At 42.9% G+C, this 14,975-nt stretch overlaps 1 protein-coding gene across 1 annotated transcript in view; it reads left to right on the forward strand.

Moving 5' to 3' along the window:
• The window catches only part of LOC107121883 (chitotriosidase-1-like), a 20,217-nt gene extending 6,259 nt beyond the window's left edge, over window positions 1–13,958 (forward strand). The window contains exons 3-10 of the mRNA XM_015424893.1: window positions 667–868; window positions 2,453–2,509; window positions 5,228–5,393; window positions 8,890–9,014; window positions 9,215–9,305; window positions 11,409–11,591; window positions 11,897–12,013; window positions 13,818–13,958. Of these exons, the coding sequence (XP_015280379.1) occupies window positions 667–868; window positions 2,453–2,509; window positions 5,228–5,393; window positions 8,890–9,014; window positions 9,215–9,305; window positions 11,409–11,591; window positions 11,897–12,013; window positions 13,818–13,958 (1,082 nt within the window). The remainder of the gene's footprint in view (window positions 1–666; window positions 869–2,452; window positions 2,510–5,227; window positions 5,394–8,889; window positions 9,015–9,214; window positions 9,306–11,408; window positions 11,592–11,896; window positions 12,014–13,817) is intronic.
• Window positions 13,959–14,975: the final 1,017 nt, after the last annotated feature.

The following is a 14,975-nucleotide window of genomic DNA, read 5'->3' on the forward strand; positions in this document are numbered from 1 at the left end:
CGGTTCAGAGGGTGGCTCAGAGCAATTAAACCACCTTAAAAGCAAATCCACATAATGTGGTGAGGTGCTGCAGTGACATTGGAGTCACTACTAAATGGCAATAAAATGATGCAGACAGCTGATGCTGAGACGAAGCAATACAAGAGCAGATGTGGAATGAGATGCAGACAGAAATTTGTTAGATGATGCAGGATCGGTGGCACAACAGCAGGAAAGACCAATGCGGATTGGACCGAAGTCCCATTTTGTGCGTGACATGACCTTCACGGCACCTAGTTCTATGTCAGCACTGGAGTTACACACGCCACTTTGCTGGACAGCGGGGGCTTGCCACTGACATATTTCCAGATACACCAGTATATCTTCAAAATATGCTGGCCTAAAGCTTAGTCATCATCCCAAATCCTTTGGAAATGAGAGTAAGGATTGCACTGTAAGTCACTGTAGTTCCAATCAGGCACCATTCTTCCAGAGTTACTCATAGAAATCAAAGGGGTTTTTTAAAAAGAGGAGCAAAGACTGAAAACAAAAAAAGGCAAAGGATTAGGAAAACTATTTTCTGCCACTCCATAACCCCCTAAGTGCTAAAACAAGGAGAAAAGGACAAAAGCAAAAAGGATGGTCTCCTTCATCAACAATTTTATCTTTCATATTTCATTTCCACAGGCTCAGCTTTAAACCTGGTTTGCTACTTCACCAACTGGGCTCAGTACAGACCAGAGAGAGGGCGATTCCTCCCCGAGAACATCGATCCCAACCTGTGCACTCATCTCATTTATGCATTTGCGGGAATGAATGAGAACAAGATCACAACAGTGGAATGGAATGATGAGAAACTCTATCAGGATTTCAATCAACTCAAACATAGGTAAGTAGAGGGCTGGGAAGAAAGACCAATTTCTAGAACTGGCATTTTATACCCCATGAGTACTGATAAAAATGCTATGTAGTCTTAGGTTAATCAAATTTGAGAGGAAACGGCTGCCACACAAATTCTGACATATATATCAGCATCAGCTGGTTCGATACAGTAATAACAACAATATTACTATTCATTCATTCATTCTCCCGTGTAGTACAATTGTTCTTCTTCTAACGAAACCAGAGCCATCTTGTAAGAGGTATTGTTCATTCAGAATTGTTTTCTAGTTGCATGTATTTGTGCCTTGTTTATTTATTTATTTATTATTTTCTATTTATAACCCGCCTTTCCTGTACCCGCCTTTCTTTACTAGCTGCAAAATACATTCTGTCCAAAACAATTTTTAGGACAGGGATTCCTCATAGCTGCTCTCTCTCCAGCTTCACATTCCCCTGTATCTGACATCATCGATCTGAAGGGTGCCCAGCCTTTTTGAGCACCTATGAAATTCTGACACAGAGTGGTGGGTACAACCACCAAACGGCTGCTGTAGGAGGCAGAGCTAATGTCCGGGAGTAAGGTTAAGCATAACTCTAATAGTAACTCTTCAATATTGCAGGCAGAAACTCTATTTAACAGGAGGCATTTTGAAAAATTGTTTAAAAATATTTTCTTGCATATTCACAGCTTACCTTCAGTCGTACAGTGAAAATTTGTATGCTGTAATGGCAGCTGCTGCCAAAGCAATTTTTTTTTAAAAAAGTCTGCACAGCCAATCAGATCTCCAGTGACCAAAAGTCCCACTTGGCTCCACCTACTTCCTAAAAACACTTGGGGCAGGTGCCAGGAAAGGTTTCGGTGTGTGCACAGAGGTTCCACATTAGGAACCCCTGTATTGGATATCTTACTATTAGTCTTTCCCAGTCAGAAAAATATGCTAGGTAACTCTGGTTCACACTGGGTTTGATTCCCCACTCTTCCACATGCAGCTGCTGGGTGACCTTGGGTCAGTCACAGTTCTCTCAAAGCTATTCTCTCAAGAGCAGTTCTCTCAGTGCTCTCTCAGCTCCGCCTACTTCACAGGGTCTTCTTCTTCTTCCCAATCCAGCTGTCAACTTCCCCTGTTACATAACAGAATGCCTTAAAGTTCACCTTTTTGAAAAGGTTTTATGGACACAGTGCCAGGAATTGGATAGGGAGAGAACCATATAGATAGATTTATGGAGGATAAGTCTATCAATGGCCATGGTGACTGAGGAAAACCTCCATATTCAGAGGCACTAAGCCTCTGAATCCCAGAGCCAGGGGGAGGTCTTGTCCTTTATGCCGTGTTGTTGGCCATTCAGAGAAACTGGATGGACTATTGATCTGATCCAGGAGGGCTCTTCTTCTGCTCTTAACCATGTGCACAGGACCAGTTTGTGCACTTGGTTTCTCATCCAGCTAGGGATATGCAAAGGGCAGCTGGCTTTGCATTACATCTATTGCCCCCTGATCTGCATTAGAATTTAGAGGAAATGGTAAAACATAATTTACAATGTAACACATGTTTGCATGCCCAGTTGTGCTATTTTTCTCTCTCCCATCTAGGAATCCAAGCCTGAAGACGCTTTTAGCTATTGGCGGATGGAATTTTGGTTCTGCAAAGTAAGATGTGGGGGTGGGATTTCTAAATGAGGGGGTTCCTCACATAGCCTTATCACAGTCACAACAATTTTTGCTCCTTCTGTAGGTTCCTTCTAGAATCCTGAAGAATCCCAGCTTTTTCTGTTATTTTAAAAAAAATTCTAATTCTCATGGATGAAGATAGATTTTAAAATAAGAAAAAGGGATGTTTAAAGTTTAGGAAGAAGATACCAGATTTTAAAATACCCATATTTGTTCTAGGATTTTCTGCAAATAACCACCGAGATTGTTAATTAAATGTAAGCAAAAAATGCAAATTAGCTCAGCTCTTTCATCTCCAGATATATTACCAAACCAAAATAGTTATTCACTTACATCAGTCCTCATATTCACTTAGCAAATTCATGAAAGCTGGAATATTAACGCTGGAAAAGACTATCTTTTCAGAGCAAATACATGCTGAATTATTATTATTTATTAAAATACTTATAGCCTGTCTTTCCTACTTACCACGGTGGTGCAAGGTAGCACACAAAGGCCTGGCTGACAGCCAACAAAAGCATTAAAACCAAAAGAATCTAGATTCAACACACAATACCATCAAGTAAATAAACCACCCCATGCCCCCAGGGCATATATGAACCATAAGCTCCTCCAAAAGCCTATCCAAATAATACAGATTTCCATTGCTTATGGAGGCAGGCTAGTGTAGGGGCTGTCGTCGTGTTTTCTGGGGAAGCATTTCAAAGCCTGGGGCCACCACTGAGAAATAATGACCCTGGGCAGTGGCCAAACAACTTTAAGGCAGGGCTGTACTGGGAGAAAGCTCTAAGGGAGATCTCATATGGCACTCAAGCTCATAATGGGAGAGATGGTCCTTCAAGTAGGCTAGGCGTAGGTTGTATAGGCTTATAAAAATAAAAACCAGCATCTTGAATTGCCATAATGGTGACCAGTGAAGCTATAGAGAAGGCAGAGAAAGAAGTACTTTTCTCCCTTTCTCACAATACAAGAACTCTTGGGAACTCAATGAAATTAATGAGCAGTAGGTTTAGAACAGATAAAAAGAAGTACTTCTTTACCCAGAGAGTAATTAACACATAGAATTCACTGCCACAGGAAGTGGTGGCAGCTACAAGTGACAGCTTTGAGTGGGGATTAGGTAAACATATGGAGCAGAGGCCCAGCAGCGGCTATTAGTCACAAGGTATAGATGGAACACTATGTCTGAGGCAGTGATGCTCTGTATTCTTGGTGCTTGGGGGGCAAGAGTGGGAGGGCTTCTGGACTTCTGGCCCCACTGGTGGACCTCCTGATGGCATTTGGGTTTTAGCCACTGTGTGACACTGAGTGTTGGACTGGATGGGATATTGGCCTGATCCAACATGGTTTTTCTTATGTTCTTATCATAGGATGGGAGTGATGTGCTCTCATCTGCAAGCACTAACCAATAGGTGAACCATGTTATTCTGTACCAGTTGCAGTTTCTAAATTTTCAAGGGCCACCATTTACAGAGCAAATTGTAGTATTTATATTATTTATTTAATTTATACCCCGCCCACTATTGGAGGTTCTAGCAGGGGAGCGCAACTGTCATATACCCTTGACCAAAGAACGGTACACTCCTTCTATCTGGGATGGTCACCCTTTTCGACTGAGCACGCAGCTTCTGGAGGGATGCATGCACATGGAGAGGTGAGGGAGGTAGGGGACACCCACCTAGCCAGCCAGATCAGCCAAATCAACCCTGGCAATCAATGGGGTCAATCAATGGAGGCAATCAATGTCTCAGCTAGATCACCCTCACATCCAAATCTCCCACTATTAGAACTGATCTCTAGAAAACTAAGCTCAGTTCCCCTGGAGGAAACGGCTACTTTGGAGGGTAGACTAGGGGGCATTATACCCTGCTGAGGTCCCTCTCCTCCCCAAGCCCTGCCGTCCCCAGGCTCCACCCCCTTAAATCTCCTGTTATTTCGCCACCCAGAGCTGGCAACCCTAAGCATGACCAGATTATCAGGCTTCTCATCAAATGCTGCTGAAAGAATGCATTGCTTTGGATCCACTGGAACACTTCTGCAGACAGAAGGATTTCCACCTGCAGAGCGCAACTTTCTCACCTCCCCCTTCCTACTACAGCCTCTAATGCCCTCACAATGCTGCTCCTGCATGAGAAGGTTACACACCGTGGGTGCCAATACTTTCATCCATGAAAATGCTCTGGTGGACCCAAGCCATTCTTTGCAACTTCATTAACCTGATTGTCTAGATGCTGAACTGCAGGCTGTGGAAGGTCGGTAATTCAGCAGTTCGAGACCCGAGTGCCGCATGACGGAGTGAGCTCCTGTCTCTAGTTCCAGCTCCTGCCAACCTAGCAGTTCGAAAGCAAGAAATTGCAAGTAGATAAAGAGGTACCACTTCAGTGGGAAGGTAACAGCGTTCCGTGCGCCTTGGTGTTTAGTCATGCCGGCCACATGACCACGGAAACATCTTCAGACAGCGCTGGCTCTTCGGCTTTGAAACGGAGATGAGCACTACAACCCTAGAGTCGGATTCGACTGGCTTTCGAGCAAGGGAACCTTTACCTTTTAAACTCTATACAAAGTTGTCAGATTTACCCCTATGTCATCTAGGGTTTGTAAAATCATCTCTCCTAAGTGAACGCCAATATTTTAAGTGGTCCAAGGGTACAAAGCAAAGCAACCATTATCTTGTTAATACATTGTTTCTGATGCTAGGTTCTCAGCCATGGTGGCTACTCCTGCCAATCGCCGGACATTTATTCACTCTGTGGTTTCATTCCTGCGAAAGTATGGTTTTGATGGCCTAGATCTAGATTGGGAATATCCTGCAGACAGAGGCAGCCCTGCAGAGGATAAACAACGCTTCACTTCTTTGGTTCAGGTATAGTAAAACACAGCACTAATTCCCTTTTGAAGCCATCCATGCTTGTAGCCGCCACCACTTCCTGTGGCAGTGAATTCCAAGTGTTAACCACTCCTTGGGTGAAGAAGTACTTCCTTTTCTCCATTCTAACCTGACCGCTCAGCAATTTCATGGAGTGCCCACGAGTTCTTGTATTGTGAGAAAGGGAGAAAAGTACCTCTTTCCCAACCTGCTCTATCCCATGCATTATCTTATAAACCTCAATCATGTCTCCCCTCAGTCGTCGTTTCTCCAAGCTAAAGAGCCGTAAGCACATTAACCTTTCCTCATAGGGAAAGTGTTCCAACCCTTTTATCATTCGAGTTGCCCTTTTCTGCACTTTTCCCAAAGCTATAATATCCTTTTTAAGGTGTGGTGACCAGAACTGCACACAGTATTCCAAATGAGGTTGCACCATTGATTTATATAGGGGCATTATGATATTGGCTGATCTGTTTTCAGTACCCTTCCTAATAATCCCCAGCATAGCATTGGCCTTTTTTATTGCAGTCACACACTGTCTCGACATTTTCAGTGAGTTATCTACTACAACTCCAAGATATCTCTCTTGATCAGTCTCTGCCAGTTCAGACCCCATCAATGTTTATTTATAGTTAGTATTTTTGTTTCCAATGTGCATCACCTTGCACTTGGCCACATTGAACCCCATTTGCCATGTTGACGCCCACTTGCCCATCCTTGACAGATCCCTTTGGAGTGCCTCACAATCCTCACTCGTTTTAACCACCCTGAACAACTTCGTCCTTATCTTTCATCGACACACACATTGAAGCAGAATCTGTGTTTGGGAGTAGAACTGAAAACTTTCCATGTATTAAAATAACACAGTATGGTGGGGAAGAAAGACTATTGTTTTGATTTTAGCTTAATTTAAAGGGGACAGCAGTTGCTTTTTACAAATGTTATCACCACTCTGGAGAGAGCAAAGTAAAAATTCACATTTTAGTAACATGGATAAATGTTTGATAAAAAAACCAAAGCTATCAAAATCTACATATTTTGGCCTGAAGTAACAACATTTTGACTCATTCCTGGCATAAAGATATAATATGTAGAACTTCACAAGATTTAAATTACACACAAAATTGCATGCCACTTGATTACTACTCAACATTTACATAGGGTTGTTAATTAAGAGTAAAGGTCAATAGGTTAAATAAATCAGTTAATCAGGCAAGCGAAACACATTTAAAAACCCTTGGGATCGATATGGTATGCAAATCGATCAGCAAAGTATATACTATATGAATTCAAGTACTAAAACATGTTGCATTATATTGCAAAACACAGTAGCTAGAATAGCATGCACCTTGTAACTATAAGTGGTACCACCACAAAACAGTGCTGCTAAAATATTCAGTGTATCTCTGATTTCCAAATGACTACTTTTTATGTTCAAATGATTTTTTAAAAATCTTGTTCTTATGGAATTACTTTTCAAAATGAGAGTTGGTGAAGTATACATTCATGAAAATGGTATTGACGTAAAAGATACCTTTTCATTATCATAGGTATTGGAAAAAAGATACATGATCGTATCCATGAAGCATGATATGTAGCTTTCTTTAGCACTATTGGACTCTGACAGAGGCAAAAAAATGCATTTAGCTTCTCAGCCATTTCCCTATCATCCTTCAGTACTCATTTTACCCCTTGGTCATCCAAGGGCCTGTCAGCAAGCTGCCAATATATCTTTTCAGTGTATATGAGGTGTGTGTCACCCCCCCCTTCCTTCCCTGCACTGGTTTACACTCTGGTGCGCATGTCCCCCCTCACTCTCCAGAGCTCATAGTCAACTGCATTCCTTTCTATGTACGGTAGCGTTGCTTTGAAGGAACCTTATCAGCCGAAGCTACAGGTGGTGCACTGGTGGAGGCTTTTTGCTTAGTCTATAATGAACAGTAGTGTGAGAACAGAAGAATTGTTTAATTAGCTACAGCCATTGCTTTCTTAAGGTTTGAGCGCGAGATGAGCCTCAAGGCGGGCGCGGGAATCATATCTATTGGCCCATGCTATTTTGAACTTGCTTTATTATCCCAGTCTCAAGCCCTTTGTGTTATTCTGAACAGAAAAGTTGTTCTAAGTACTTCATGGCTTCAATAAAATAAAATAAAACCTTCCTGCAAGAGTGTATTTCATTGTTCGCTGTGAGTCTGACAGGGCCCCACTGCCTCCCTGGCTGGTTTCCTGCTTCTAATGTATTTGAAGAAAGTTTTATTGTTGGTTTTTACGTTTTTCGCTATATGCTCCTCATATTCCCTTTTTGCCTGCCTGACCACAGACTTGCATTTTATTTGCCATAGCCTGTGTTCCGTTTTATCAGCCTCACTGTGACTAGCTTTCCACTGCTTAAAGGAATCCTTTTTACCTTTTACAGCTTCCATTATTTTGTTTGTTAACCATGCAGACTTTTTCCTATACCTGTTTGTGCCTTTCCTAACCTGCGGAATATATATTTTTTTTTAGCTTCTAGGATCATAGTTTTAAATAGTTTAAATAGTTTAAATAGTTTCCAAGCTTCCCCAATACTTTTCCTTTCAGTTTCCTCCCCACATGTCCCCTCATGTTCTAACTCTTTTTGCACTGTGCACCACTGCATCATGCATTGTGCACCACTAGGTGGCAAGCTAGACTTATTTTGGAGGGCTGAGAGAGCTCTGAAAGAGCCATTACTGACCCAAGGTCACCCAGCTGGCTTCAAGTGGAGGAGTGCAGAACAGAACCCAGTTCTCCAGATTCAGGTCTGCTGCTCTTAACCACTACACCACACTGGCTCCCTCACTTCCAACCTCAACTACAGTCTTATGTAGAATTAAACACACTTAAGATTTCAGTTTTAATGGGTTTACACATTAAATGTTTACACAAGATTAGTCTGGAAAAAGCATAACAAAAGAAATTATGTTAGAAGAAACTATTCAGTCATAAACCAACTCCTAGGTTTGTTTTTATCTTGGGAATGAACATGTAATTGAGAAACCATTCAAGATACCAAAATCAGTAGAACAAAGAGGCCTAGACCAGCAATTCCAAATTAATATGGGGTATGGAAGCTGGCAATTAAATCATTGGACAAGCAGAATGTGGAACAAAGTATACCTTTCAGGGCTTTTTTTGAAAAAGAAAATGAAGTTTTCAATCTGTATACTGAAAACTCATTAGCTTTTAAACATTTTAAAAAGAACTTTGTCAAAGAGATTCTGTTCCGGTGCATTCCCGAAGAAAAGAAGTCCTGCTTATTGTCATTTTATTAATTGGTCCTTGTAATGGAAAGAAGGAGAAACCACAATCTTGGATTTTAACTACTTTGGGGACAATGCTAGCTGAGTCACAGGGTTGCAGCTGTGCTGCGTGTGCACGGAGTGCCTCTTCTGCATTGTTTCAATTAGTTTTGCTTTGTTTTTAACAAGATGGACAAAAGCAAAGTTAATGTTTGTTCAACCATTTTACTTAGGAAATGTCTAGTGAATTCCAGGCAGAAGCCCAGGCGACAGGGAAGGAAAGGCTACTGCTGACTGCTGCTGTGGCTGCTGGGAAGACAACCAGCGACAAAGCCTATGAAATTTCCAAGATCTCACAGTGAGTGTGCTCAGGCAAAGGCAGTGGGGTGGGGACAAAGTCAGGTCACAAAAAAGTTGAGTCAGTTAACTCCACTTTCAGAGGTGGACAGATCTTACCTATAGCAATATAATTACCCATGATGTACTCTACAGCCATTGAGAATTCTTATTCTGACAGTAGGGTGAAAAACATTTGAGGTTTTTCCTCTCTCCTTGTAGGCATCTGGATCTTATTAACCTCATGACATATGATTTTCATGGATCTTGGGAAAAGGTCACGGGCCATGTCAGCCCCCTATACCCTGACACGGTAAGTGATAAACCTTCCTGTACAATTCAATTAAATGATGAGATAGCTTATATCTATCTTTGCATTTTAAAAAAAATCAGCAGATGGCCTTCTACAATGTAAGATAGTGTCAGTGCCCTGTGAAATGATGCTCTTTAGTTGGCAAATTAATTAAAATGGGAAGACTTTTCATGACAGTTTAAGATGTTTCTAGATATTGGCTTGTATCTAACCACTCCGTAAGTCTGTGGAAGACTTAACATAACTGTTATCATTGGAAAAGGGAGCAGCAATTTCTGTTGATCCCCTGCACACACACACTGGAGACCTCTACCTCCCCCATGTACTGTTCCTGAAGGTCTACTGTCCCCAAAACAAAATTTGGGGCTGCAATGAGAAGCAGGAAGGTCTCACTCCACAAGTTCCACCCTGTGAACAAGCCAGGGCCTGGACTCATCATGGGCCCCATTTGAGGCACTGTGTGGGGGGGGGCAGCCATGGTGGCTCTTGCTGGGGTGGAGGAGTTGGGCCAGCGACGAGTGCAGGAGTCAGGGATGGCTGGTGGGGCAGGGGCACCCAGGCTGCTACTTGGGGTGCCGCTCTGCTCCAGCTCCCCATCTTTCTGGTGTCAGGCTGTGGTGAGAAGCAGGAAAGTCCCACACCACAAGGTCCACTCTGCGAACAAATCATATTGAATACAAGCCACTGTTTATAAGGCACAACTGATTTTTAAAATATGTTCCCTTGCATTCACAAATCACATGTAGCTGGAAAACTAGCAGTTTAACATTATACAGCTAATGTTGCTTCTTAAAATGGTGCTGAACTGGCTTGCAACAGGGCAATAATAAAGAGTAAACGGCATATATTCAACACTTGTATCATGTTCTGCTGCGACTCTAAGCTCAAGGATTTTCTAGCGCTCCATAGCTGCCTCAGAAATGATAACAACCACTCCATTAACAGAGATTGATAATGTCCTAAGGAGATTAATCCTGAACTTCAGCAGTACCTGTGCCTCAGAAATGATAACAACCACTCCATGAATAGAGATTGATAATGTCTTAAGGAGATTAATCCTGAACTTCAGCAGTACCTGCTTATTCCTGCCCACTTCCACCACTGCTACGTGAAGAACATTGTCAAGTGGTGAAAATGGCTTGGATTCAAAGGCGCCTGTGCGCTATTCACACACAGTGAGACTTTTCCAGACTCTCCTTCTGCCTGCAGTCCCTTGTGCTTTCTTAAGATCTTAAAATCTGCTCCTGAATGTTGAAGTAGCCTGCAGGGCAAGGGGGCTGCTTCTACATGGATGTTTTGCTCTGCCTTGGCTCTCTGACTGAACCACTGTTTGGGTGAGCATCCACATGATGTCATTCCCTGTCTTGTTGCCAGATTTTCTGCTGCTATCATTCCAGAACCTGGTTTGTTATTTAGAAAGAACACAATTTAATCACCTTTGGAGGCCACATGGATGTGAAGGTGCACACTTTTACAGATTCTGCCCACACAGCAGTGCTATTTACCTTGCCACAGCCCCTGCAGCTGCTATTCCCCCTGAGCTACCAGTGGGTTATTATCAGCCTTTTCTCAGTTGACAGGCTGCACGTTTTCTTTATAATGCCACAATGGAAATGGCTGGACACATTTTAAAAAATGAAAGCTGGGAATGAAATGGTAATAGACCATTATAATATTATTGAGTGACAGTGATCTGTCAACTACCAGCTTGAAAAGCAGCTTGGGGAAATGGGGCCGGGGCTGAGGCAAGGAAAGTGCAGGGGGAATTGCTGTGTGCATATACTCCATTGCCAATGCATATCCTCTACATTCACAACAGCAATGAGAGCAACACACAAAATTGCCCCTGTGTGGCAGCCTCTCAAGATTCAGTGCAGTATGAAGGGCTGCTGCAAATGGAAATGAAAATTGAGAACTCCTTTCCATAGGAAGACTAGTGCTTCCCATTTCCACTTGGAGATCTTTGGATTGCATCCAGTATTATAAAAGGCACTGAAAAACTGCAGGCCTGTGGTCTGGAGCAACAAAACAGAAAGCTCTGAATGTCAGAAATTGTATAGCACATGCGGAAACCATGCTTACTACTTTCCTGTCTTCTTCAAGGATGCCGCTGTACAGTATTGGAAGAGCAAGGGTGCACCAGCTGAAAAGATTGTCCTGGGAATGCCACTGTATGGAAAAACCTTCACCCTTTCTTCCTCACAGACTGGACTTAATGCACCAGCCTCAGGGCCTGGAACACCTGGTACTTTCACAAGAGAGGCTGGATTATTGGCTTATTATGAGGTAGCCAGCAGGGTTCTTTATATTTTAAGCAATTCAAGCTAAATGTTCCTATTTCTTTTGATTCACATGCTTTTACCATTTCCTGTCACATGTTTTCTTCATAGAGCATTCTCAGACGACATTATTAAAGGTAGGGCACCCAATCCTGTCTTCTTCCTACTTCCTACTTTTAAGATCATCACCTGTTGCAACAGTGTCTGACGCCAAACCTCCCACAATGAAGAAAAAAGAACTCAACCCCTGTCTGTTCCAACAAACCCAAACATCTGGCAACTTTATCCATAGCGTAATTTGCTTTGTTTTAGGTCTGCATTTTTAAACAAGGTGCCACTACAAAAGTGATTCCGGAGCAGAAGGTTCCATATTCTTTCAAGGGAAACCAGTGGGTAGGGTATGATGATGTGGACAGCATTAAAAATAAGGTAAGCATACTAAGTAGATGTCCCTTTGGTGTTAAGAAAGTTCTAGTAGAGCTCAACAAACTTTATACTTAGACATTCCAAAATGGCAGGCATCTGACTAACAAGGGCTGTTTGAGCGTTACTTTTTATGCTGTGAATTCTTAAACAGAAGGCACTTCCATATAGGAATTAATGCAAATCCTATATGTAATCAGGTTTCATTTCAGGCCGGAGTGGGCCGGAGCAACGCTCCAGCAGTAAACCCAGCAGTAAACAGGGCCCCCTCCCCCTCCCCCCACCATGAGCGGGGCAGCCCCAGACACTGTGACACCAGCCACGGGTAAGGAGCCCTGCTGGGAGCGCACAGCAGACCCGCCTAGACCCCCCCTGGAGAGCCGCCTGGATCAGAGGTGCGCCCAGCTTGGCCAGACGGACACCCGAGTCTGCCTGCCTCTCCACCCCATCCATGCCACTCTCCCAGCCACTGGCTCCCTGAGCCCGGATCCCCTTTGATATCGGGTCCCAAAGCACCTTGCAGGTGTAATGTAATGTAATGATCATTTCCTATATGAGGTTTTCCACTAGGGCTGTGTCAATAGTTCATTTGTGACCATTTTAAGCATGAAAGGGGGCTTTTCAAAGAGAACCAAAATGTCTGTAGGATCTACAACAAATGGCTGCCTCTTTTGCACACCTTTGCCATTGTTTACATCCTTAATCAGCTGCCCCCTTGATGCTGTTTTCTTTTAAAAAATCCTTCTCCTGTCTCTACACAGTAGGTCCTTTCAAAAGTTGGGGGTGGGGAATCATTCTCCTGAATCAATCATATACAATCATATACCCAATGAGATATGGTTGTATGTCAAAGTCACGTGTGACTTCTATAAAGCCTAGTCATGGAGCTAGGCTAGAACCATGATCGGTTATTTTCTAATAAGAACATAAGAGCCCTGCTGGATCAGACCAGTGGTTCATCTAGTCCAGCATTTTGTCTCACACAGTGGCCAGCCAGTTCCTCTGGACAGCCAACAACAGGGCACAGAGGCCGAGTCCTTCCCCTGGTGTTGTCTCCTGGCGCAGGGTTCCAGAGGCTTAGGGCCTCTGAATGTGGAGGTTCCCCTTGGTCATCACCATGGCTAGTAGCCATTGACATACATCCTCCATGAATCTATCTAATCCCTTTTTAAAGCTGTTTATTCCTGTGGCCATCACTACATCCTCTTGCAGCAAATTCCACGTTTTAATCACTCTCTGTGTAAAAGAGTATTTCCTTTTGTCTATCCTGAACCTCCTGCCCATCAGCTTCATTGGAGGCCCTTGAGGTCTAGTATTTTGGGAGAGGGTGAAAAATGTCTCTTTGTCAACTCTCTCTACCCTATGCATAATTTTATAAACCTCGATCATGTCCCCGCTTAGACATCTATTTTCTAAACTGAAAAGACTCTTCAGCCTTTCCTCATAGGGAAGGTACTCCAACCCCCTAATCACCTTGGTTGCCCTCCTGTGTAGCTCTGCAATGTCCTTTTTGAGATATGGTGACCAGAACTGTACACAGTATTCCAAATGAGGCTGCACCAAAGAGGCACTGCAATATCAACCGTTTTATTCTCAGTCCCTTTCCTAATAATCTCTAACATAGAATTTGCCTTTTCACCGCTGCAGCACACTGGGTTGACACTTTCACTGAGCTATCCACTATGACCCCAAGATCTTTTCCCCTCTCAGTCTCAGCAAGTTCAGACCCCATTAGCCTATACTTAATGTGGCTGCTTTCATCATGATTACTCCTATAAATGCTTGAGTTTGTGTTTCCTTTCATACATAGGTCATATATTTGAAGCAGAATAACCTAGCGGGTGGCATGGTTTGGGCCATGGATCTGGATGACTTCAGCAATTCTTTTTGCAACCAAGGAGCATACCCACTTCTGCAAACACTGAAGAGAGAGCTGGGTTCCAGAGGTTAATCTTATTTTTATACTGGTTTTCTTTGAAGTCTTCACTTAGTTAAAGGAGCTGTGGTAAATCAAATATTTACCTAACACTATGAACTATTTAGCATTTCCCCTTTTAATAGCAAGGTCAAAAGCCTGCATGCAAAATGTAAGGGAAATAAGAAATAAGGAACTTGTGAAAGGGGAAGTGTCGCTTTTAAAAGGATCTTTGTTTCCACATTTGAATTCTGGTTAATGGCTTTGGCTCATTAGGGAGGGTCTGTGGCTCAGTGATAGAGTATCTGATGAGCATGTAGAAGGTCCTTGGTTCAGGACCAGGTAGGAGGTGATGTGAAAGACCTCTGCCTGAGACCCAAGAGAGCCACTGCCAACCTGAGTAGACGATTCTGAGCTTGATGGACCACAGGTCTGATTCATGTGTTTTCTTGTGTTTGCCCACTGTCATCTCTCTTGTTCCCTTTTTGCAGCACACTAGGGCATGGTTTTGTTGCTGTCAGTTTTTTTATCTCAGTCCTAAAAATGTTGACTCACAAGTAATATTCACCAAGTTTAGTGGGAGGGGATTAGTTGCAATCAAATAGTTTTTTTCAAGTAAATAAGCCATACTTTGAAATGTACATGTATTGTACCAGATTGGTACATCATGAATGCACATCACAGCTGTGCAGCAAGACCCCACTGCACTGTCCATTTCATTCTAAGGCCAGGTACAGTATTTTTTTAGTGCTGAACTCCCCTGATTTTTGAAACGAAAGAAGTATTTTGTGTGAGAGCTATTGATCTACCTACCCAGTGAATATGAACAGAAACAGTTCCCAACACATTTGGGGAACATTCTCCTAATCGTTCTCAAGATCTTCTCCCAGCTTCAGATTCAGTAAATAAATAGCTTAATAGCTGGTCTCAAACTGTGGGTCAGGACCACAGAAAGTGGGTCACAAGGTGGGAGGAGGAACACAGTGAGCTGGGAGAGAAGGCTCTGGGGAGCAAAATGGCAGATCTATGAAATACAGCCTCTTGCTCAGTAAA

This window comes from Gekko japonicus, unplaced genomic scaffold (genome assembly GCF_001447785.1).
Source record: "Gekko japonicus isolate JY-2015 unplaced genomic scaffold, Gekko_japonicus_V1.1 scaffold1404, whole genome shotgun sequence".
Taxonomy (NCBI): Eukaryota; Metazoa; Chordata; class Lepidosauria; order Squamata; family Gekkonidae; genus Gekko; species Gekko japonicus.